This window comes from Notolabrus celidotus, chromosome 22, assembly GCF_009762535.1.
Source record: "Notolabrus celidotus isolate fNotCel1 chromosome 22, fNotCel1.pri, whole genome shotgun sequence".
Classification (NCBI taxonomy): Eukaryota; Metazoa; Chordata; class Actinopteri; order Labriformes; family Labridae; genus Notolabrus; species Notolabrus celidotus.
Genome location: NC_048293.1, coordinates 7,109,264 through 7,134,036, shown reverse-complemented (window position 1 = coordinate 7,134,036; position 24,773 = coordinate 7,109,264). Strand labels below are relative to the sequence as shown.

General features: G+C 40.6%; 3 protein-coding genes and 1 long non-coding RNA gene across 9 annotated transcripts in view; 3 read left to right on the top strand and 1 right to left on the bottom strand.

Annotated features, from left to right (window-relative positions):
* Nucleotides 1-24,773, bottom strand: part of LOC117806679 — a 54,985-nt gene that overhangs the window by 1,410 nt on the left and 28,802 nt on the right. Inside the window, exon 3 of one of the 5 annotated variants that reach the window (XR_004629722.1) lies at nucleotides 23,419-23,551. The exons of 2 other annotated variants lie outside the window; for them this stretch is intronic. This is a non-coding gene — a long non-coding RNA (uncharacterized LOC117806679). Of the gene's footprint in view, nucleotides 1-8,710; nucleotides 8,730-8,972; nucleotides 8,991-23,418; nucleotides 23,552-24,773 lie in introns of those variants that run through there. 2 more of the 5 variants (XR_004629725.1, XR_004629724.1) reach the window with 2 other exon arrangements.
* Nucleotides 52-6,141, top strand: manea (mannosidase, endo-alpha). Its single transcript, XM_034675670.1, has 5 exons — nucleotides 52-310; nucleotides 1,731-2,344; nucleotides 4,187-4,296; nucleotides 4,468-4,544; nucleotides 5,064-6,141. The coding sequence occupies exons 2-5, from the start codon at nucleotides 1,840-1,842 to the stop codon at nucleotides 5,695-5,697; spliced, it is 1,326 nt and encodes a 441-aa protein (XP_034531561.1). The 5' UTR covers nucleotides 52-310; nucleotides 1,731-1,839; the 3' UTR covers nucleotides 5,698-6,141.
* On the top strand, nucleotides 7,486-14,382 carry fut9a (fucosyltransferase 9a). 2 transcript variants are annotated; one of them, XM_034675672.1, is made up of 4 exons: nucleotides 7,767-8,014; nucleotides 8,134-8,220; nucleotides 10,017-10,253; nucleotides 10,510-14,382. In XM_034675672.1, exon 4 carries the CDS (start codon nucleotides 10,518-10,520, stop codon nucleotides 11,598-11,600), a length of 1,083 nt encoding a protein of 360 aa, XP_034531563.1. In that variant the 5' UTR covers nucleotides 7,767-8,014; nucleotides 8,134-8,220; nucleotides 10,017-10,253; nucleotides 10,510-10,517; the 3' UTR covers nucleotides 11,601-14,382. The 2 variants fall into 2 exon arrangements, with proteins under 2 accessions (XP_034531562.1, XP_034531563.1); XM_034675671.1 differs by having other exon boundaries at nucleotides 7,486-8,220.
* fhl5 (four and a half LIM domains 5) lies at nucleotides 20,543-24,294 on the top strand. The gene is made up of 5 exons (XM_034675676.1): nucleotides 20,543-20,710; nucleotides 20,904-21,078; nucleotides 22,692-22,861; nucleotides 23,007-23,193; nucleotides 23,358-24,294. The coding sequence occupies exons 1-5, from the start codon at nucleotides 20,549-20,551 to the stop codon at nucleotides 23,507-23,509; spliced, it is 846 nt and encodes a 281-aa protein (XP_034531567.1). The 5' UTR covers nucleotides 20,543-20,548; the 3' UTR covers nucleotides 23,510-24,294.

Sequence of the window (24,773 nt, the reverse complement as noted above, 5' to 3'; positions counted from 1 at the left end):
AACCAATCAGAGGCCGAGTAAGGCTGGTCCCGCCTTCACCATGGGCTGGGTTTGTCGGTTAACTTCCTGGATAAGCAACTGGACCTGAAGCACAGGCTCCGTCCTGTCTTTTACATCTCATGCAGTATTAATTCTAAATGAAGACTCCACCAAGCTGTTCCACTGTTTCTCTAAAGAATAAATGTTGATTAGCGGTATCCAGATTCAGCTTTTGAACACGTTGACTTCTGAGTATCGGGGGAGCAAACTTGTATGTTTAACCCCTGTTATTCTTGGCAGATGTTGACAAGTCCAGAGTTCATCCATGCAGGTAGAGTTGAAGTAGCTAACATGGTTAGCTTGTTAACTGTGTCTTTATGCATCGCTGAATGTAGTAGCGATACAGTATGTTTTAAGTAATGCGCAATAAGCTCGTTGAAACTAAAGGCACGACTTCTTCAGTGCAATCATTTGAAATAGCATGCAAATAGCCTCTCTTTGTATGGTTTAAGGATGTATTGATGCAGCCTGTTAAATGTTACAATTAACCTATTTCCCCCCTTGCTGTGTAATAAACTAATCTTGTGCTGAAACATGGAGGTTAATCAATTGATGTCTGGACAGGGAGTTACTTTAGTGTTTACATGTTTATTTATATTTTAGATCAAATAAGAAATCTAAATGGTCTCTAAGCAGCTATGTTAGTCTTTCAAATGCATATGAGGGACCAGGGGTGGACAAAGTACACAGCTTCATTACTTAAGTCAAAATATAGATACTTCCTGTCAAATATTACTGCTATATAAGTGAAAGTTGCTCTGTGAAATTATTACTTCAGTTAAAGTCCTGGAGTACTTGCTTTTAAAAATACTTAAGTATTCAAAGTACTTCTTAAAAAATCTGAATCTGAATGTTGTATTTTCAAAATACATAAGTGCATTCAAGAGTACATTCTGTTACATCATCTTTATTAAGAAACATTTATTTGAAATTTCTAAAAACTATACCATGGAATAAAAACAGAAACCGAGTTACTCCAAGCACAGACAACTTAGTTTGAAATGTTCATCTGGAATGAAACAAATGTTGCGTAGCTCAACACGCTTTCTCAGGATGGACAGTGAATGTTTGTACGTTTGGGCAGAGTGGGAAACAGGGAGAACATTTCAAACGATATGTATCATTCTTTTTTAATTTTTAAAACCTCTAAAACAGGCTGAAGATATGGCCATGGGTGCTCAGGTGGAGAAATGTAGCCATCATTAACACCTCTACATGAACTGCCTGATCTGAGTGAAATGTCCTCTGTTTGCTCCACATTCAACCGTGGGATCAGATTTCAGAAAAGAGAAGGAAATTCATGAGCTGACTTCAAAGCTAAAGTAGTGAGTAACTAGAGCACTGATAGAAATGTAGTGGAGTAAAAAGTACAATAATTGTCTTCTGAATGCAGTGGAGTAAAAGTCATAAGTTTCCCCAAAAAATAATACTTAAGTAAAGTACAGATACTCAAAAAATGTACTTAAGTACAGTACTCAAGTAAATTTACTTTGTTAGACTACCACTGGGAATGACTAAACAATTAATCTGTCTGTAAGTTTGACAACCTAGGCATTTGTAAATGTCACTTTTAGCCATAAGATATTCTGATCAGCATTTTAAACAATGATTTCCTGATGCACAAAGAAAGTAGTCGCTGTTTGCCGAAACACTGGAATGCATTGATATCCTTTGTTTCTTTTCACCTCCAGGTTCAACAAAAACTTGCTGAACCTGCTTCAATGGCATCCTGTCCAACAGACACCCCTCACCACTGGTGCAACACTGAAACATGGAAAAGCCTCCTGCACTGACTGAAGAATGGCGAGGTTCAGACGCAAATTTTGCATCACGTTAATTGCCTTGGTGTTGTTTTTGCTCATTGTAACTGTAGTTTTGAAAGCACTCACACCGGAGGACTCTCCGTTCAACAGCCCTCTCGGTGGTGAGTTGCCCCTGGACAGAAAGAATGAGATCCAGAGAGAGAGTGGTAAACCCGACCAGACCAAAATGAATAACTTTCCTCAGACGGAAAAAGATGTACAACTGGAGGCTATACTGAGGAAGTTCCCTCCTCCAAACTACTACCTCCATGTCTTTTACTACTCATGGTACGGGAACCCAAAGTTTGATGGCAAATACGTTCACTGGGACCATCCACAGCTGCCACACTGGGACTCAAAGGTGGCTCAGGGGTATCCACAGGGGAGGCACGTTCCACCTGATGACATTGGGGCCAACTTCTATCCCTCTTTAGGGGCTTACAGCTCCAAGGATCCGTCTGTTATTGAGGCCCATATGCAGCAGATGCGTACAGCAGCAATTGGTAAGACCTAAACTTGAGACTAGACATGGAAGTTATTTATTATTATTACCACCTGCTTTTTTAATCAAACCATTTGGTACTGAGATAGTGACACTGTGATGTTACAATAATATGGATGGAATCAAGGAAGGCTTTCTGACCAGATCAATTGACTTTTTTCATCACTATGTTTATAATGTTTTTCTAATTTGAGTTACATTCATTCAGTTAAATCGGACTGCCAACTGAAGGCAGTGTTCCCTGGCCTATTGTTACTGTGCATAAAACATACTCAAGGAAAACAGGATTTGGGCGAGGAATCGTTACTCAAAATTGGGAGCTACCATGAGTTTAGGAATCTGAATTTGTGAGGGAAAGGAAAATAATGTTAGGGGAAATCACCTTCACAAAATCTGCACAGAACATTTTCTGTCATAAGATGCATTATAATGTTAAGTATTTCAACAAAATCATGTTAAATAATGGAACTAATCAGCAATGCTATCAACAGTAATTGTTTTCTGCTTTTAAACATGAAACCGTTAAAACGATTTTATGATTCTTGTAGAAGAAATGAAGGCTTTTAGTTAATTCTTGGGTTTCTTAGACACTAAACTCAGCAGTTGCCGTATTCTTAATCAGGACTGCTCATGGTATAATAACATTATCATGTAACTTCCACAGTTATCATTATTATTATCAGGCACAGTAACCCTTTAATGGACAAAGGTGGTAGAATTATGGGAATTTAATTATGATCTTTTGGATCATTTAACAAAATAAAATGTCTCGGGGCGCCGTTGGCCTAGTGGTCCAAGCAGGCGCCCCATACACAGAGGCTATAGCTCTCGTCTCAGAGAGACAAGACTGCATGTCCTCCTGCACTCTCTACTCCCCACATTTCCTGTCTCTCTTCAGCTGTCCTGTCTATTAAAGGTGAAAATGCCCAAAAATATAACTTAAATATAATAATAGTAATTATGTCCTACCGGCAGAATCCAGCATCCTTATTAAAAGCAGTAATGTGTGGTATTTAACAATGTTGAGAACTGAAAGTGCGATATAATGTTTGGGAACCAATCAAATGTAGTTTCAGCTAACTGACATTCTGTCTTTAGAACTTTTGTTAAAAAGAATGAACAATCAAAGTGTGTTTGAAAATACAACATGACATAAGAGATGCACCGATTTTGAAAATCAGGGCCGTTACCTATACTGATATTTAAAGTAACCTCATAGTTGATTGCCAGTTCCAACAGCAATGTTGTTTATCTGCATTGCTTCTTTGAAATTCTTTGTGTCTTCGTTTTAAAATGAGCCATGAGCTTTGATGACTTCAGATAACTGCTCATAATGCCTCCTCTGATCTCTCTCAGAGACGGTGTAATACTCCCACACTACTGACATTTTCTTTCACGTTTGATTCTTTAACTCTGAGTAATCCGATTTTGTCTGTCAGGTGATTTCTTCTGTTTAATAAAACACCATTTTCTGAATCAGCAGTTAGGTTCACCAGTCTGCCAGCATTAAACTGATGTGATAAAGATAAGATGGGATAAGATACAGACAAGCATCGACCACTGACAAAGTACACAGCCATTGTTTGCAGATGAGCCAATGTCTGACAACAGGGAAAATATCGGCTTATACTGATGTTCAACTGATACATTAGTGTGTCCCTTGTTATAAAGAAAGAGCACGATAATAAGTCATGAAATTATTCTTATAGAATGTAGGAATGGAAGCTCATCATCAGTTTGTTGCTATCTCTTTTGGTATGGCATGGCCTACTTTATCCAAGTAGAATACATTCCATATTAAATATTTAAGCCCCATTTTCCCCTTCTAACTGTTTATCCTCAGGTGTCATCGCTGTTTCCTGGTACCCTCCCAGCATGAAGGATGATAATGGTGATCCAACAGATGACTTAGTGCCTTTGCTGATGGAAGTGGCACATAAATACCATATTAAGGTGTGACTCTAATAGCCCGGGATTTGTTTTTAACAGTGCAGTAAATGTTTCATTTTTTGGAGATGCTAAACAATGTGTAAAATTTGGTGAGATTGTTACAATGAGATTGTCACAATGTTATTTTATTGCTGTTGAAGAGTTTAATCTTTTCCTGTCATGGATGTTTCACAGGTCATTTTCCACATTGAACCATACAGCGGAAGAGATGAAGTCAACATGTTCACTAATGTCAAATACATCATAGACAAGTGAGTGTTGTTGTCAGTCAAACATGTCACATAATCCTCTACTCCCTTGATGAATCATTCTGTTTTAATCAAGCCACATGTTTACAGCCTGGTACAAAAAACAAATGTAGTGGATAGCTCATGTCTCGATCGACACTTTACGAGAGGGGTGAATTTTTTCACAACATGGCAATTTCAAAGATATTACCATTCTGAGTTTTACATCATGAGAGGCACAGCTGACTTGATTGACAGTCGGGAACACTGTAGCTGTTGGCTAGGAGGCTCAAAGCCCGCCTCTTTACCTCACACTAGCTCAACAGCAGTTAGGTTGAGTTCAGCATTTCCAATATGGCTCCCGCCAACGATTGGCTTAAAAAAAAAACACTTCAGAAACAGATGGGTTACGTCACAGATACCACGTCCATTATTTATACAGTCTATGCTATTAATTCATGTTGTTTCTTTGCAATTTTCACCTTTAAATCCGTCTTTCTGGTGCTGTTGTTTGTGTTGATGTTGTTTACCTCCTCCTCTCAGGTACGGAGAGCACCCTGCATTCTTCAAATACCGGACCAATACAGGCAAGCTGCTCCCTCTCTTCTATGTGTATGACTCATACCTGATGAACGTGGAGCAGTGGGCCAAACTGCTCAAACACACAGAGAGTAACAGCATCAGGGACACCCCGTATGATGCCATCTTCATTGCTCTGCTGGTTGAGGAGAAACACAAGAGGGATATCCTAACTGCTGGTTTTGATGGTCTGTATACTTACTTCGCCACTAATGGTTTCTCCTATGGATCCACTCAGCGGAACTGGGACTCTATCAAAGCATTCTGTGACGACAACAACCTGATATTCATCCCCAGTGTGGGTCCAGGGTACATAGACACAAGCATTCGACCCTGGAACTTCCAAAACACCCGAAACCGCATCAACGGCAAGTATTACGAAACCTCGCTGAGTGCTGCACTGCAAGCCCGGCCGGATTTTATCTCCATAACATCTTTTAACGAATGGCACGAGGGGACTCAGATTGAGATGGCGATTCCCAAAACAAGCCAGACCTTGTACCTGGACTACCTGCCCAATAAACCTGCAATCTACCTGGAGATTACACGCAAGTGGGCTGCAATATTTGGTGGTGAGCGACGAAAATGGCTGGAATGATCCGACTGAAAGCCATCGGAAATGTTTATTTATGGCGGTTTAAAAAAAGGACCAGGAGACTAAATGAAATTAAAATTGCACAACACAATGCAAATGATGAACAGGCACTGAAAAACAGCAAAAATGCTTTGCTCCAGGCAAGTGGACTGCGTTCTCTTCATCTCAGCTCCAGTGATGTATGTGATTTTTATTCCTTGTGGATGAATTATCTTTAATTTAACTGATTTCTTATTGCTCCATGTTTACACAGCCTTGATCATTTTTGAGATTTATAACACAATCACCAAGTTTAATTACTGTCTCCACAGCTGAAACGGTGAATAGGCATGTTCAGCCATCCTGTAATCTGTGACTATATGAAACCTCAATAGAAGTGAATAAGATGCACCCTGTAAAAGCAGGGAGGGAAAGACGCGAATAAACAAAGCAGTCTGCCAGTGAAAAGCTGTCGCCTCACTCTGCTTCCAACTGTGACTGTGCCAGAAAACAGTGAAACAAAAACAACATAGATCTGATATTTGAGATGCACACACACCTCTTATCTGAGATGAATCACAACGATGACAACAGGAGAGTGTTGTGCAAAATCAAGAATTCGTAAATCCATTGAATAGTTTACATTCTTAAAAACTGTCTGAACTTCACTGACATAAGATCACTCAGAGGGATACTTCAGGGATCGTATCAAACATAGACTTGGTCTCAGTGACGTCACCCACTGGCTTCTGAAGAGGAGTCATAAAGCCCTACTGGAACTGCTGACTCCAAATAACTTTCATTTAACCTAGAAACCAAAGAGGTGGAGGTGGAGATGGGGTCATAACATTGCTGACTGGCAAACAGCTTCAACATGTCCACTTGTCAGTCAAATTAGCCACGCCCCCAATGATGCACAATTGTGCGAAAGTCTTAGCCTTGGTATAATGAAAATGGATGAGGTGTAGCTATTGTGCTAGGCTTCAAAAATGTTTAATTCTGCTGTAAAATGATAATTCAGGATAGGCTATAATGGGGATCCATTGGCTTTTAGAAGGAACTGCTGTTTTGCACTTAATTTTTCTAAACTGGAGATTGCAGCTTGGATTGTACACATAATGATCTTACTGTTTATGAGGTGAAGTTTGTCCTTAGTTGCTTTGCAGTAAGCGTTCTCAAATTTTGAAAAATTGGAAGTCATCAAGTATGTGTTGGCACATATTTTTAAATTGGATATTAGCATACACTGTCATATTACTTGTTTAATCTAGAAAGCCAAAAGTCAACTCCCGAAGAGCTTTGAGTGTGAAGCAAAGCAGTAAAATTGTTGGCCAGACACCAAAACATTGAGAAAAATTGAGCTGCATCATATAGAACATTTTCATATTGTCATTTATCACATTGTTACAACAAAAGTATCTGCTTGTACCACAGGACAAAACACTTTGTCTTCCTTTTGCCAAGCACAGACATGATTTCATAAAAGCCACTCTTGAATTGCATTGTTGAAATTGCAGGCTCTACTTGGGCTTGAATGGTCTCTAACAGAAGTGCATAAACAAATGGCTGGAGCTGCCCTTTAAATGATTAATTAATGAGCCTATAGTCATAACTGATGTAATGGTGCTGTAATGGCCACATTTCGAAGCTCAAGTGCCTCTTTGTGGAATAATTAACTCACCTTATGTACAGAGACATCAATGTTGGACAAAGCAGTGATTGATGTTCAATTTGACTTGGATTACTTAACTGATGTTTGATTTGGTAAGTGGCTGTGATGTATTATCCTCAGACTTGCGGTCACAGCGCTTCATCGGTCAAACGCCACAGTAACCTCGTGTTATTTCACTATTTAGATTAACAGGCGATTTAGGCCGAGTGAGGGGAAACCTTTGGGTCCATGTTTCCTTTCAGCAGCAGTGAATCGCCTGCTTATTCAAATGAGAACATCAAGCAGATGACTGAAGTGTTATGCTCAAACGCTGAATCTCAGCATCCTACACACACACACACACACACACACACACACACACACACACACACACACACACACACACACACACACACACACACACACACACTGGAGCTCCGCCACAGCCTGCAGCTGCATTGACGGTAAACAGAACAAGGTAGCGCATGGGCAGCCAGCAGGGAATTATTCCACATCGCATCACATCCCTGAGCATACATGGCGCCCTCACACACCGAGCCATGAATTTAACGCACAGGCTGACGGGGTAGCTGCAAATTTCTCCATCCTTCCTTTTTTTTTTTCTTTTTGCAGCCATCATCTTTTGCGTCGGTGTGCATCACTGGGGGAGAATCAGCGCACATTGCTACAGTAGGTACCATCATTTTGTGAAGTCAAGACGATGGATGTGGCTTTATCCGGATCTTTTCCTGCAAAAATCGGCAGACGAGCGCGATTTTTTATTCCAACCGCATACACATCTTCTGCAGGGTGCAAGGTGTCTTTGAAAAGGGAAGCGACGGACCTCTGGAGGAAATGAGAAGAAAGGTCTATTTTGACTCACGCCTGTCGAGATGGTGAGTGAAATGCATGGCTATATGGTGTTTTTTTTTCCTGCAGCCCATGATGGAAGAGCAGCAGCACCTGGTTTTGACGGCTAATCCTCGCCAGCTAATTAAAAACGACCGTCTGAGTTATGTCACATTTTCCCTCAGCTCTTCATTTTTGCATAACGCCTTTAGTGCACAGGACGATTTGTTGGAGCACATAGTTTTCTCTTTTAATTTCGTCTTGTGTTTTAATCTTATGGCACTCTAAGTCGTGGTTGCACTGCATATTTATGTTCAAGCATCCTCCTCCATGCCAATATTTATATTCTGCGCGGTTTTGGTGCGCGAAACGGTGCTTTACGGCTGCACGTTGAATATACCAGCATGTCTCCAGTATTTCCATGAACCTCAACGCAGTGTGACGCCAAAAGACAACCATTTTAAAGAGTGGCTCCTCTATACAGCAGCACGTTTTAAAATGACCTTCAGTGCTCGGTGGCTGTAAATTGGTCCTCACCTGGGATGAAGTGTCCTTTGGCCATCACTGCTGTGGCCTTCCTTACAGTATGCACACACATCACAGTGGAGAACAGAGATCAAATACCCTTCTTGTAGCACATACAGGCGGTTTTCCATCGTATTTTAACCCACCTGTCACTAAAACCACACCAGGGATTTGATGCTTCTGTGACTGATTGTACAGAAATCAGTGGCCGCGTTTTTTTTCGCCACCTCTCTCCACAGCGGTTTCAAACGTAGCCTCGCTGCAGACTACTCACCCATGCGGTGCTCTCTCTGTGTCCCAAATACATCACAACGCATTTGACAAAACCCCAGCTCTGCTATTAAAAAATGTGCACGAGTGCTTGTGCTGCACATGCATCCCTCAAGTCTCCTTTTTGCAGCACATAAATAGAGAGCTGAGAGGAACATATTACCCTCTCATGTTAAACACTCTGACCTCAGCACCATCATTACCATCACCATGGAGACACTATAACTTTACCACACACTGCATATTTAATAGGCCTGATTTTGATCTCCGTGCTGCCATAGCTACACTTCAGCCTCTCTTAATCTATACTGCATACTTTACTCCAACGTAAAAAAGGTATGCATGAGCTGCATCCTCCGTAAAGCACAGAGCTTATCGCCGCCAGCAACAGAAAACATGCTGCAGCACTATAAGAGGATTTGCAAACATGAAAATGTATTGATATAGTAAGCCTTTAAAAGGAGTTGCACTCATCTGGCTCTGATTCATGTGGCCTTTGTGCACAGATCTGTGAACCAAAGTCACAGATGTCACACATAAGCCCAATATTACTCACCATATGTCATATCTGACAGATTACATGAGGAGAAACTGTGTCAAAGCTGGCCTTGTTGATTTAAGAAATAACTAAAGTCACCTCTCAAGGTCTGTTGTCATCTCATTTTGCTTGTGTGGCATCTTTATGCATGCTGCAGGTGTGTTGAGCCCTTGGGATCTGTACAGTCAGGGGGCCTTTCTCCTCTCCTCAGCCTTAAGATGGCAGCATTCTCTTATAAAACATCATATGAAGCCAAACTAATAACAGCTGGAAGCCTGTATCCATGCATACCTAGCAAATTTGAAATAACATGGACAGTTAACTGTCAATATTTGCAATAACCCTTGTTTTCCCTTTATTTTCCAGCTTATTTAAAAGATGTTAGTGAAAATGAAGCCTCTCTCTGCATGATGATTCCCTGCATGATTCCCCATGTGGTGATGTTCAGCCTCTTTTCTTCTCTCGCGCCTAATTGATTATCTCTGATTCTCTCTCTCTGCTCACGTAAAGGAGGCATCATTAAGAAGACCTTTACATTCCAGATCAAACACGCCTCATTAGATCATTGTTATTCTGCGTAAGAGCAAAGAAACATCCCTTAGCTGTGACCTGCAAACTTCTTTTGCCTATGAGCACTGAATCACAAAGAAGATTGATCCCACCGTCGACTCCATGTAGGAACAGCTCCCTCCGATTCCCACAGCCTCGACTTGTGCTTGGATTTCAGCATTCAGTCAAATCCACCAGGTTGGTGTTTTTATGGGTCTGAAAAGACATCTAATTGTTCTTTTGAGAATTGATTGAAAGTCATGGGTTGTTTAGGCATAGCAGGGTGTATTCTCATAGATAATAGCAAGAGCAAGAACACTTTGTTCACATGCAGATGCTCTTGAGCTGTAATTGAGGCACAAATGATGCTCAGAGTCAGTGATTAAGTGTACTAGAAATTATGAATGCTTGATTGTTAAACATCTCTTTACTCTGATTTATTTTCCTCTTACAGGACAGAGTATGCCATCTGCACCTTTTCACAGAATCCTACGACCCCTTCTGCTCGGCACTTTCATTCTGGGATGCTTTGTGACTCTGTTTTTGATGTATTTTAAACCATCCACAAGCTGGTTATCTGGTCCCGTAGAGTCGACAGTATCCACAGATCGGGTCAAGGCCCTCTTCTCCACCAGGAGCGATAAAAACGTGACCACTGTGCTGATCTGGCTCTGGCCGTTCGGACAAACCTATGACCTGGGTGTGTGCAGCTCTCTCTTCAACATCGAGGGCTGTTTCATCACAGCGGACAGGAACCTCTTTAACAAGTCAGATGGGGTCGTCATCCATCACCGGGATATCTGCACTGACCTGTCTAACCTGCCCCCAGTCCAGCGACCGTCCTTCCAGAAGTGGATATGGATGAACTTGGAGTCGCCGTCGCACTCCTCCCAGCTGCCTGGGATCGAGAACATGTTCAATCTGACTCTCAATTACCGTCAGGATGCTGACATCGAAGTGCCTTATGGGTCCATCGTAGCAGCGGAGGGCGATGAGGACTTCGTCCCACCCAGCAAAAACAAGCTGATCTGCTGGATTGTGAGCAACTGGAACCAGGAACACGTGCGAGTGAAATACTACAATGAGCTGTACAAACACATTGAGGTGCACGCGTACGGACAAGCCTTTGGGGAGTACATCGCCGACCAAGACTACTTCCCCACCATGGCAAGCTGTAAGTTCTACCTGGCCTTTGAAAACTCGATCCACAAGGACTACATTACTGAAAAACTCTACAACCCGCTCTCTGTGGGGACCGTGCCAGTGGTTCTTGGCCCGCCCAGGCAGAACTACGAGAACTTTATCCAGGGAGACGCCTTCATCCACGTGGACGACTTCACCTCGCCCAAGGAGCTGGCTGATTACCTGCTGCTCCTGGACAAGAACGAGGAAATGTACCTCAGATACTTTGAGTGGCGGCGGCACTTTAAAGTAAAGAAGGCCTATTTCTGGGCAGAGCACACATGCCTGGCTTGTGATTACCTGCGTAGGCACAAAGAATACAAGTCATTCAATAACCTTGACAAGTGGTACTGGGGTGGGTAGTGCTGTGAAGGGCTATGCAGTGCTTGTTTTGGTATTGAAGGCAGCGCTTTAAGAGTTTTGTCCTTCGGTTAACATGACGGTTCATTACTGTTTTGTCCTAAGCTCCCAAATGATTTTTCATTTTGTTCAGAGGCCCAGTGAGACATGCATCTTGTTTTTTAAATTTGCAAGCCAGTTTTGCTCAGCCTTATTTGCCTTGTGTTATTCATTTTTTATTTATTTTAAATGGATTATAAATGCACTTCATTGTTATTGTTATTTCCACCTTTACTTTGCTTAAAATGCCCACATTTGCTGCTATTTTTTATTTATGTTTTGTTCCATTATTAGTATGAATGAGTGAGGGGTTAGGATTTTATATTCCTGTTTTAACTGATATGTTTCATGGTGCAAGCTTATTTTTTTACCCCTTAAATACCACCTTTTCAAACAATGGCACACAGCAGACATGGGAATATCGTTAGCTGCAGAAGGAGACTGGCATATAAAGAGAAAATATTTATGTAATATTTATTAAAGTGAGGCATTATATGATAAAAAAAAAAACAATCTCATCAGTGCTAGTGATGCAGTCACCTATGCAGTGTTTACTGAACTCAAATGTGAAAGTAGTTCAATCGTGTCATGTACATATGGTGTATTTTTGGAAATATGCATCCATCCTTTTTTTCAATATTTTTCTGAGTTTGCATTTGTACTCCTAATGTAACTATTTTAACATACTGTAAGAAAGACATACTGCCATCAGGTTACGTGGCTGTAAATGGCATATGCTGATCAGTATGACGGTAGTTTCTGGCAGCAGATTTGACTCTGCTCTGTGAGAGAGAATTTTCTATTTTAATCAGATTGTGAATTGTTCATTGTCACATGTGATGTGTCACGGAGCAGTCAGATCCCATGTGGATGATGATAATACAGCACAGAACCATTGTACTGCAATATGAAACTCCCACACAGCACATTATGTTGCAGTATGATTTCATCTACTGAAGTCTGTAATTTAGAGTTGAATACAAAGATAGGAAAGAGCACAAAATGAACACCATCCTCATACCGTTGATTAAGCTATCTTACTGTGTGTACTGTACAGTCATCCCACAATGTGACCTTGCGTATTTACACTGACTTTGTTTTCAATCATTTCAAGCATGTGTTGCCATGTGGGTGAGGTGAATGTGAATAAGGACGACTACAGATCTGCCCAAATGTTTGGGACCTGTTAAGAGAAATGTCAACAGTTCTCAGTTACTGTAGGATCATCCATATTTCTGTTTTGAATCATCACTCCGCAGTGTTGTTCTGGGAGATAGAGGTTGCATGTGAAAAATGCTTTTCTGTTTACACTCCTGTTTACAGTTGTGTGGCTTGCCAGCCAACCTACACCACTCAAGATCACACTACTCAGCATCTGTAGATATACCACATTGCTTTTAAATGTTGTCACAACAGCCAATCCACGAACAATGCATCTTATCAGCACTCAGCAGCTATTGACAGTATGGTTACGTTTTTAAAGAAATTAACTGCGCAAAACTATGTCAACATTTTATGCAAGATGAGCCGCCGTCTTCTTGGTCAGATACTCAAACATGTTTCAGGTTATTATTATTTTGATATGTCTTCACTTTAAAGGGACCATTGATGTAAATTCGGATGAATTCACTTATTTTTCTTACTGAATATGGTTCCAGATGCCATATTGAGAGCTGTGCATAAACCTTGTAGTGAACTGAATCATCATCTGGATCAAACCAGCCCACTGACACAGATCATTCCTGTTTGTTCACCAGACTGAGAGAGCTCCTGCAGTGTTTGCATCATTGAGAAAAGAGACAATGTGCTGTATATATTTTTAATGTTCAAATCTTGATAACATGCAAGTGTTGTGATGCGGTGAATGTGACTTCGCTGCATCTTTATAAGTAATGTTGGTGCTTTAAAAGGCTGTGAATCAAGGCATAAGGAGAGGAACACTTGAAAAGAATGACAGCGTCAGAAACAATGGTTTTAGTGTTGTGAGGTGGATGGTTTCATCAAGGCAGACCGTTTTACACTGATGTTTTTTTTTGGTTTTTTTTGAGTAGATGGTTATCCTTTTGGCATGACTTAATTGAAACAGTCGTGCCAAAATGCAGCAGAGATTTATATCTTTTATTAATGTGGAGTTTTGTGACTCACTGTGCTGATGCCTGTCTTAGATGGAGATGTTGTGAATTCAGAAACTGTCAACCAAGGCCTCGGCTGCCCCACATATTACTTATGAAACTGCCACTCATGGTTTCATATTGTACAGTCCAATCTCATGTATGAAAACAAAGGTTTCTTGTCCAATGTGGTTGGTGACTTTAAGGAACAAATGATATGAGTTTTTTGTGTCGTCTGTCTCTATCATCTTCTGTCCCTCTCTCTCTCTCTCTCTCTCTCTCTCTATTTTTGCACAAAAACAAACATGAAGAGCCTTGTCTTCTCTGAACCCTGTCTGTGTGTGTAACAGCACCAGAGAGTTAACCAGGATGTCTCTGAATACTGTCTGACCTGGCTCTGAGTTTGCTGGAGTCTTTTAAACACTGAATATAAAGTGGGATGAAATCTTTGTGTGTGACTGAACATGAAGATTTCACCAGCGATGTTCAATTTCTGCCAGTTCACTGAAATGATCAGTGAGTCAATCAGTACAAGTTTTTTGCCAAATCATTGTATTTTGCCAAATGTTGTGTTTTAACTGTAGATGTCTGATAGTGTCAAAGAAAATAAAGATATTGATAAGTGAGAAAAACTTAGTAAAGCATACAGAACCTTTTTGTAAAGTGACTGTCAGTGATCTAATTGATGGTAACCATTGACTGTATTAATAAGGTGGCCAAAATATTGCTACGAAGGGCGTTGACATATTGCGTTGGTGATGTTATTTGGAGCCAAGGCATACTGGAAGTGATGGTTTGAAGCAGACACAGTTATGGAAAGATCAGTGACTTAAAGATTGCTGCAGGAGCTGCATTGGTCGGGAGAGATGTCAGTCATGATGTCACATCCTCATAGTTTAGCATTAAATAAGTAACTACTAAACTAAACTAAAAATGTTTGTGACATATATTTAAAGTTTTATGATATAATGGTGGAAGTGGGCTGTGTGACCTATACTGCAGCCAACAACCATGGGGAACTCTGGCTTCAGTTTGGGGAGTTGCTGTGATGTCCATGCTTTTACACAGTTTTTGTGGTAACCTTTTGAAATAACCACTGCAGCCATTTGTTCCGATATAAAATGTAATTATTGGCTAACCTTATAGTAGTTTTACATTAATTTGAAAAGATGCATGTTTTTTTTCTTTTGCAAAATTAGATAAGAAGATTGAAACCAAAACCAAAGTGTTAGAATTAACATTTAGCCATAACCAAAACTAGCTGGATGCCGGCTGAAACAGGAAACAGAGGGGAACAGCTAGCTCTCTCATTTAGCTTAGCTTCATTTGGATTTTTTTGGATGAATAGAAGACCCCTGTCTTTTTGAGAGTTAAAAGGGAGGATTGATATTACTTTAATGTTGTACAATGTACATGTACAAGCTAGCTTTAACAGTAAACAGAGGGGACAGCTAGCTTCTTCATTTTTGAAAGCCACGGAAAAAATAGCTAATCAAATGATAAGGGATCTATTAGTTTAACAGCAATATTCTTGTCTATGTCAGCTTTAAAGGCCAAAGCTAGCTGTGGTTTGCCTTTGTTGTTATTATTGGCTTAAAACAAGCTAACATGCTGAAGGCTTCTGGTAGACTTGACAGTGGTATCAATCATAATTTAAGTGCCTACATCCATTTACACTGATCTTGTATTTATGTGATTTTTTTCACAAAACATGTGTCTTGTAAATCATTTTACATAAGGCCACCTCATTAAGTGTCTTGCATCTTTATCAAATATAACTTCCAAAGACGCAGCTCACACTGTTCTCCAGTGCCATGTGATACAGGCCGGCATATAAATAGCTATTCAAAAGCCTTGATAAGTGATTAATGAGAGCGTGAAGACTGTGTTGTGTTAGTTACGCCTCGATCCTGCGGGCTGTTGTTAGTTACCCCATATCCTCACTAGCACTCTGGTATTTGGAATCGCCTCCTTCCCCACACTGAACTGACACATCTTTGTCAACTGCCTCTGCTCAACGCCGTGGGTCAAAGTGTTTGATAAATTTGTGTGTAGGCAGGATCGGTGGCACAAATAATCCAGTGATGTCAGTTGGGGATTAATGTGAAAGTTCAGGTGGCAGGAGGATTTTCCCCTTTAGTTTTCAAGAGAGTGAAACAGAGGAGCACATTGACCTCAGCTGGATTCGCTTGGTCAATACAGTACCTAACATAAGTACAATAAAAATAAACTGCAAGTAGGTTACATATCTTGTAGTAGCTAAAACTGTTGTTTTATAGGAAGAGTAGATAGCATGAGTGTGTGTTATGTGAAAAGAGGAGTACTTTTAGTGAAAGAAAAAAATCATCACGACTCTGAACCTCTCTTCAGCTTTTTTCAGCCTCAACAGACCTTTGAAGCAATGTTTCTGAGTTGGTCCAGTCTACCAGCTGTCTTTGTGGCATTTTTGGCTGTTTTATGTGCAGAAGAAAATCTAAAAACCGACCACATGCATCCCGCCCAGCATTACACTTTAGCTGGATATGTTAGCAACTAGCTAGTGAACAAAGTGTGGCATGCAGCAGTTTAAAGCTAGGGTTGGTAGTCACGGAAAACTAGCATGAGTTTGAATGTAGCATTTCCTCAGTACTGCGTCTGTCTCCGTCATCAAGCTGAAAACAACTCAAAGTAAATGCTAATGCTATATGTAGCCTACTGGATCTGGAAGGCAGCTGTTTGCTAACAAATTAGCCATTAGCTTAGGTGATAGAAATGTATGCCCCTAAAATGTCAGTTAGGTCCATTGTAAGTTCAGAGTAGTAGTGTTTTATCAAAGACTTGATTTCCTTTGATGATCTCTCTTTGACTCCATGCTTTGACCAGGAAATCTGAAAATAGAGCCCAGAAAATATTCCTGCCATACTAGCTTTATTTTGGACCCATGTACTATTTTGGAACATTTACAGTAAACTGAAGCTTGTTTGTTTGAGCAGCCCTATTTGTATAATATTTGTGTGACAGGAATTGTTCCTGGCAGCATAGTGGCTATCATTGGGGGAAAGGTTTCCCTTAATGCTGGAGTTTAGAGGATGTCCTCATCTTCTCATCTCATGCTCCACTTGTACAGTAAATCCAAATAGCACCAAATGTGTATCCCCTGTGAGGGGGCAGGGGATCATTTAGGAGAACATTTTAATGGGTTGTGCATTCCTGGGAGTAGACAACTTTCACTCCTCCTTAGCGGTGGAGATCATATGTCTGACTCTTTCACGGGCCCTGTCACCCTCTCATAGCATGACTCATTTTGGTGAGAACTGGGGAGGAGGTTCAGCGGAGGCATTACCCGGGTGCTCAGAGGTCCTCCCTAAAGGGGTGTAAGGTTTTTGTGAGATAGTAGACATAGTAGATTGTATCTCCTCACCCCCCACCAACCCCCTATGTGGCTATCCTGTTCAGTCAAAAACGCTGTGTTGAAAGCAAGCTTTCCAAGCTGCAGAAGAGCGCAGAGGCCTGCTCAAAGATCTGATCTGATCTGTGAGAGTCCTCTCATTAACAACTAGACCTGCCCCTCTTCTCAACCTAATGGATCCCACTTATGCTGTCATCACCATGCCAACCAGCTGTCAGCTCCGCTGCATCCAGGCTTTTGTGCCTTAACTGTGTTGTGTTGATCTGTCCCAGTCTATGACCAGTCACCACCTCAAAGGAGCCACCAAAGTAAAAGCCTCTCTTCTTCTGTGAGATCATTTGATTAAGAGAGGCAGGGGGGGAACAGCCACTGACACCTTATTGTAAAGACTGAATACATTAAGATAAGAGGACACCTGAGTCCAAGTCATATAAAAGGCCTTTTTATGAGGGCAAGACAGGCCACATACGAAATCTGTTGGCAGCTGCTCAGTAGTTGACTTCAGAGGATTAAGCAGGCAAAAAGGAATACGCAAGATCAGCAAGCCTTTTGCTTTGCAGAGTTGGCACTGCCTGGTGTAGAAGTCAATAATCCAAGAGACAAAGACCAGCACCTGTTATCTATCAGATAGAAATCAGAGGGTTATGATAGAACAGGCTTGCATGATACAGATTAACACATAATATAAACACAATATATGATAATCTCTGCCTTCAAATCCTGGGAGTAACTTGACATGCTATTTCCTTTTTTCCTGACTTTCAAATGAATATACTCGAGGAGATGAGAGTTTTTGTTTGCTGGTGAATATAGGTCATCTCCACGCAGGCTGATGTCACATGATGACAGACATAGTGTGCAGCAACCAAGATTAGAAGCTTTTGTGAGACGTTGACTATATTTGTCCCACAGTTGGTTCTGGGTTTAAGGTTTTTAAGGTCTGCCTGGCTTTGTGTTTTACAGTCGCTGATCTGGACATCAGCAGGGAGCAAGGATAGAACACAATGCAGTGGTAATTTAATCCAGAGCAGCAGATGACTGTCTAATCTGACGGATCCACCTACTTAAAAATAAGAAGAACCTGAAGAATAGCAGGACTCAAAAATCACACATTTTCCCACACCTTAAATCCAGACATGATGTGGTTATGTTGGAGGAAAGACCTTACATAAGATGCAGCGTGTAGGTCAAAAATAACATAATCTTACGCTATTCCTACGAGGTTTGTTGATGCCACCTACATAAAAACAAAGCCTGTGTTCCTACATCATCCGCTGATCCTGAAATGGAGTACATCTTGTCTATTTACAAGAGTGTAATGCTACATGAATTTCTTTACAAGGAGTGGTGCTAAAGAGAATGTAGAGAGAAGAGGAGGGGACGCAGAGAGGGGAAGAGGGTTCATGTAGACAGAATCGCATTCCTGTCAGCCTCATCCCTGCCGCTGACCTTCCTGTGTGTGTATACCGGGGATTAGGCCTGTGAGCTGGGCTGGTGGTCTTCTCTGGCTATTTTTATAAAGATGTCTGCCCCTGCTTGATCCTTTTGGAAAACTGATATGAGCACATGTTCAAGGATTCAAATGTAATTAATTGACCGTCAGTGAAAGATGCTGAAGAGCTGGGATGTTCAGCCAGGTTGAAAAAAGGAGGATTCAAACACTTAGTTTTTCTTGAAAACAGAGCAAAGTGTTCAGCACTATTGACATTTTATCACAACAAACAAGCTTGTTTTGAAGTAATAGCGCCATTTTCAATCAGAAGTTACTGGTGTGTGGTTAAATTGTCTTCAATTCTTATTGTACAACATTTCATTTCAACTCATAGGACACAAGGCGTCCCATAACTGCTGAGGGCAACAGAACTGTTTCTATCATCAACTGCTTGAAGAACTGCTGTGTAAAAGCAATATCACACATAGGGTCGTTCTGTTGTACTGAATATCAGCACAGCTGTGATTATCATTGACCGTGCTGATATTCAGTACAGCAGCCCTCCCTCTTGTGGATCACGCAGATAATACGGGTAAATTTGGGAATACTATTGCATGCAAATCTTTCTCTTTAACTTACAATACACGTGTAAACATTAATAATAGTAATGTAATCTAGCTTTTTTTAAAACCTTTCTGTCATTAACACTTTCTTAATGCTTGTTTTACGATACAGTTTCAACCTAGTAACTTGGATGGATGAAAGGTGCCCCCTGTTTTATATATTGCTCAAATAATATTGGTTCCTTTGTCTTTTTTCTCGTTCCTCTTCTATAATGAAGAAAAAAATTGTGAGTTGTTCAGTAAAACTTGAGCTTGATAAAAAAAAACCATCTGGATATGATTAAGTACATATGGGTTATCCAGCAATCCAAATTGGATTGGCCTTAAACCCAGTGAAATAAAGTGCATTACAAATTTGTTCCAAAGCAATATGCTAAAAGTTTTATCTTAATGAACCAACAAGTGATCTGCTATCAGCGAAATCGTCACCATCAAACTATCATTCCTGCTCCTCCTCCTTTATTTTGCCATGGATGCATTGCACATCAACAGGCTCACAGCTTCCCCCTTCTGAAGTGGCGCCAAGGCGCTCTCAATATCTACTGAGAGATCCTGGCATTATAGTTCAGTACCTGGCAGCCACAAAGCTTCTGGCGCCTACCTCTCATAAGCCATCTGCAACTGCTTGTGTGTGAAGCGGGCATTGACAAAGGCCACGAGTGTGTCGAGGAACGTCACAGCATCCAAATAGAGAACTATGTCTGCTGGAAAAGTGATACCATACTGATACTAGACGGTGGAAAAGAAACAATTTTTTATCTCCCCTCTCTGAAATCTCATGTTTTACTGGTGTGTATTCACATGAAAAGGATGTTGACACTTGTTTCATGTGAGCTGTGATTTTAACAAACATGAGTCTTTGAGTCCTAAAACTGCTTTTCTTTTGTCGTCATGCCTCCCTGAGATAAAGTAATTATGATTAAATCATTTCAAAGGCTCAATGATCTCTTCACCATCAGCTCCCTTAAAAGGTGCAGTATGATGCAGTGGAGCATGTCCATTCTCCCCAGAGATTATCGCTAATAAGAGGGCCAGTATTTATAGAAGATCCCCCCCAGTGGATACCCCTAATCCTGCCTCACCCCTTTTCATCCCTGCCTCATCCCTGAGCCGGGACTGCTCGCTCTCTGCAGCCCCCAGATTCAGCCCCTAGATCAGTCTCTCAATTTATCAGCTGAGGTAGAGTCTGCTTGAAGAAAGCTCTTCTTCTTTCATATTCTTCCGAAAGGAGGGGAAAATTTGTTTGGCAAGATTTCTTGGACTATTCTAGGCTATTTTCCACCATTCCTACAATTCTTTACTGTCCAATTTTCCTCATCCCGCTCTGTTTGACCCGCAGCTAAGAAAAGCAAACAATAATGTCGACCAGCGAGCGTTTCGACTGCCATTACTGCAAAGACTCCCTGTTGGGGAAGAAGTACATAATGAAAGAGGACACGCAGTACTGCACTAAGTGCTATGAGAACCTGTTTTCCAACTGCTGTGAGGGCTGCTCTTTAGCAATTGGATGCAACAGCAAGGTAAGGGAGCACCAATTTTAGCCTAAAGTATGCATTTAACTCCAGTAATGTGTAACATAAGATTGTACTAAATGTATGTAAAGCTGAGCAGCCTTGTCACAGAGTGTCACCTTTTAATCCTTTCATACTCTGAATAAAATTAAACTTTTAGCAAAACAAAAAGTTCAGTAAATGCTGTGTTAAATATCTACAGGACCTGTCCTACAAGGATCGTCATTGGCACGACCAGTGTTTCAAATGTGCAAAGTGCAGCCGCTCTCTGGTTGAAAAGGCCTTTGCAGCCAAGGATGATCTGTTGCTCTGCACTGAATGTTACGCCAATGATTATTCATCTAAGTGCACCACCTGCAAGAAGACCGTCATGCCAGGTATAAGTTAAATTAATTACAAGGACAAAAATAATCATGTAAAGTGCTTCACCATATCAACTAAAAAACATATCTCGATACATTGTCACATTTTACATTATGACATGAGTGTAAAATGACGAAACATTGAAAGTGCAATTTTGACTTCAAACAAAAACAGGTACGAACTCACATAACACAACCAAAAGCTTAACTTTTAATACTATAAAGCTATATCTTCATATATTAGGAAAAAAACGTATTCGTTTTAGTGTCAAGAGTTTGTTTTATCTATATGAAAATGTATTCCCCTATAAATAAAAATTGTAAAATCCGAGGAATTAACTGCCGGCAGCAGTTAGCCTAGCTTAGCCCAAAGACTGGAAACAGATGGAAAGAGCTAGCTTGGCTCAGTACAGATGTCACAAAATCTTCCTGTAGCAACAACTCTACAACTCAGATATTTAAAAAAAACAAAACATCTTCTTGCTTGTTCAAAATTGTTTAAAAAATTGAATGCTGAAATGTCGAACTGTTCTAGCTAATGTGTGTGTGACAAGCTAAGCTAGGGGATCTGGACAAACTCTGTTCAGTGGTTGATTAAACCTCAGATTATGGTATCTTTTCTCACTTTATTCAAAGCTATTATCGTTTATGATTTAATATGTAAAAATGACACAGTATTATCCAGGGCATTCAGTGTTGACACATTAATTGTGTGCTATTTTGTCCCACACCATAATTAATCCACTGCAGCAATTTAGTTGCTGCTGTAATAGAGAATAACAACACCACTGCACTTGTCAATGGCACATTTCACTTTTAAAAACTCACAAATAGCTCAGTTTAGAAGCTATCACCCTTGAGATAAGCATACAGGTGCAGCTAAACAGACTGATGTCAGTGGGCAACTGCATCACAAAAGTGTGGGAACCACCACAGACCTGTGGATGACACTACACTGCAGAAATGTGCTGCAGAATCTGTAGTACAGATTTTGAATGTGCAATAAAAATAAAAATCATAAACCAGCAATTAACTGCGATTGAAAAATATATTGTTTGGCAGCCCTGGTATTATTATAGAATTTGGTTATCACTGTCTTATATGAATTCAAAGTTGTCAAACCTAGTTTTTAGCTAATGTGTGCATGACAAGCTAGGTGAGGGAATCTTATAAACCTCTGGTTATTTATCAATGGTTATGGGAGCTACTCTCAGTCTACTTTCAATCATAATCATAATACATGACTTCCTCAGCAGATGGAGTTTGCCTGGTTGTCATTGATATATTTTTCTTGGCACTTCAATAACTTTTCATTCATATTGGGTAAAAGCTTCCTATTATCTATAAATTCACTTTCAACATCTGGTATCCCAGAAAGGTCCAACTGCTGAGTAGAATTTTGTCAAACAATGGAGAGCTCTGGAGCAATAACTAATAAACATTAAAACATGGATATTTTTAACACCGGACAACAGTGCAACTTAATCTCTCCCCAAATTTCTTTCCTAGATGATTAAGACTGCTTAGTCCTCTCCCTACAGATCAGGCAGGACTATTTTAGGCTGCAGTATGCTTCAGTCATAGAGGTACCATATGCTGACTAAGCTGCTCTCCTCCCTCTGTGCCAGGTTCCCGCAAAATGGAATACAAGGGGAACAGCTGGCATGAGACCTGCTTCCTGTGCCACCGCTGCCAGCAGCCAATAGGAACCAAGTCCTTCATCCCTAAAGACACCGGCTTCTTCTGTGTGCCCTGCTTTGAGAAGCAGTTTGCCTACCAGTGCTGCGCTTGTAAGAAGGTAGGGTTTTTTTTTTTAAGTGTAGCAACTGCTGCAGCATAGTCAATCCCCCTGACTCTATTTTTTAATGTCACTCAAGTTCTTTGTGCATAATATGAATGATTTAGGTTAACAGGAGTTTGTTTTGTTTGTCTTATACCTCTAGGCCATCACAACAGGTGGAGTGACCTACCAAGATAAGCCGTGGCACCGCGAGTGCTTCCTGTGCATCGGCTGCAGAAAGCAGCTGTCAGGTCAGCGCTTTACCTCCAGGGAGAACTACCCATACTGCCTCGAGTGCTTCAGCAACCTGTATGCAAAAAAGTGTGTGGGCTGCACCAAGGCCATCACCAGTGAGTCATGCTTTTATTTATTTATTTATTTATTTAACTCTGGCCTGACTCAGATTTAATGCCTTGATCTGCATTAGTGTAGAAACAGTGAGATGAACAAGGTGAGAATCCTGCATCATCTCCCTCTCTATATAAAAATACTGATCGTTGTTTGATGTGCACAGGTCTGGCAGGAGCCAAGTACATCTCTTTTGAGGAGCGTCAGTGGCACAGCGAGTGTTTCACCTGCATGCAGTGCTCCGTGTCTCTGGTGGGACGTGGCTTCCTAACCCAGCGCGACAACATCTTGTGCACCGACTGCGGCAGGGAGAAGTGATCTCATCATGAAGGGGTCAGAGTGACTCTAGGAGCTCTTACTCTGAAAGAGATATGAGTTACTCATTAAAATTTCTTCTCAGCATGCCTGCTTCATGAACAAACTGAATGTAAAATGTTTTTTGGTTTTAAAAATGAGCATTAGTGTTTCACGCTCACACAAAAACCGAGATGTTTTCATAAAGATGACAAGGGCTATTGAAAGCTAGAGCACCGTTTGGTTTTTTAATCAATGTACTGTATTATTTATATTTGAATACTTGTTGTATTCAGAAGTAAAATACCCTTTTTTCCCTTGAATGCTTCCTAACAAGGATTAAATAATGTTAGAAAAATACAAAGCTGGAGAGACAATTCATAAGTTGACTGGTAGAAAACTTTAATTTTATTAATATATTAATATTTTTGTAACTTTGAAGCTAAATCCCAGCTTCCTAAGCCTTTTATTGTTATAATTACTTTGTCCCCTATGACATCAAATGTAATATTTTTAGATTTTAGAATGTTGTGCAGATAAAAATAGAAATTAAAAAACAACATTTTAGACTCCAGGAGATTATGAGCATGGGTAATATGAGTATTTTCAATGTTTTCGGCTATTTTATGGACAAAAATATTAGTGGATGATTAACGAAAATAATCAGCAGTTTGTTGATACTGGAGAATTTCTTGAAGCATTGATTTCTGACTTTCTCCACACGTTTTCCTTTTGTATGTAAGGGCACACTGGTTATGGTTGCCTATTTGAAAAATGTATTCATACAGCAGAACATAATGCATCATGTATGCCAGACACACCAATAAAGGCTTTCTAGGTACATCATGTTTATATGGGCCTGCTGTTTCTCATCATGTTACATCTTATTTTGTTCCAATGTTGCCATCCAGAGGAGGAGTCTGTGCATGTCAGTGTGACAAATATAGCTGATGTTAGGCTTGCAACCCAGATCTTTATGAGATCATATTGTACCCTCTCAGTCACCCTTTGGACAATCATTGCTGTAAAACAAACCTCTTTGCGCTTCTGTTGCCTCTTGACCTGGTTGCACCCAGCTCTTTCACGCTGTAAACAAACCCAGAGCGACCATATATGGTTTAATCAGCAGATCACTTGCTCTTCTACTTGTCAATTATACACCAACCAAAATCCACAACTTTGGTTCATGGACAAGCCAAGAAAACAGACCGACGTAACTGTGGGCACCTCAAAATATCTGTCCTCCTCACATCTATTGTTATGATCCTTATAAAAGAGTTTCTGTTCT

Coding starts and splice junctions, on each gene's coding strand:
- fut9a (XM_034675671.1), top strand. CDS start 10,518: ATGCCATCTGCACCTTTTCACAGAATCCTACGACCCCTTCTGCTCGGC.
- manea (XM_034675670.1), top strand. CDS start 1,840: ATGGCGAGGTTCAGACGCAAATTTTGCATCACGTTAATTGCCTTGGTG. Junction 2,345..4,186: donor GATGCGTACAGCAGCAATTG/GTAAGACCTAAA, acceptor GTTTATCCTCAG/GTGTCATCGCTGTTTCCTGG. Junction 4,545..5,063: donor GTCAAATACATCATAGACAA/GTGAGTGTTGTT, acceptor TCCTCCTCTCAG/GTACGGAGAGCACCCTGCAT.
- fhl5 (XM_034675676.1), top strand. CDS start 20,549: ATGTCGACCAGCGAGCGTTTCGACTGCCATTACTGCAAAGACTCCCTG. Junction 20,711..20,903: donor CAATTGGATGCAACAGCAAG/GTAAGGGAGCAC, acceptor AAATATCTACAG/GACCTGTCCTACAAGGATCG. Junction 21,079..22,691: donor CAAGAAGACCGTCATGCCAG/GTATAAGTTAAA, acceptor CCTCTGTGCCAG/GTTCCCGCAAAATGGAATAC.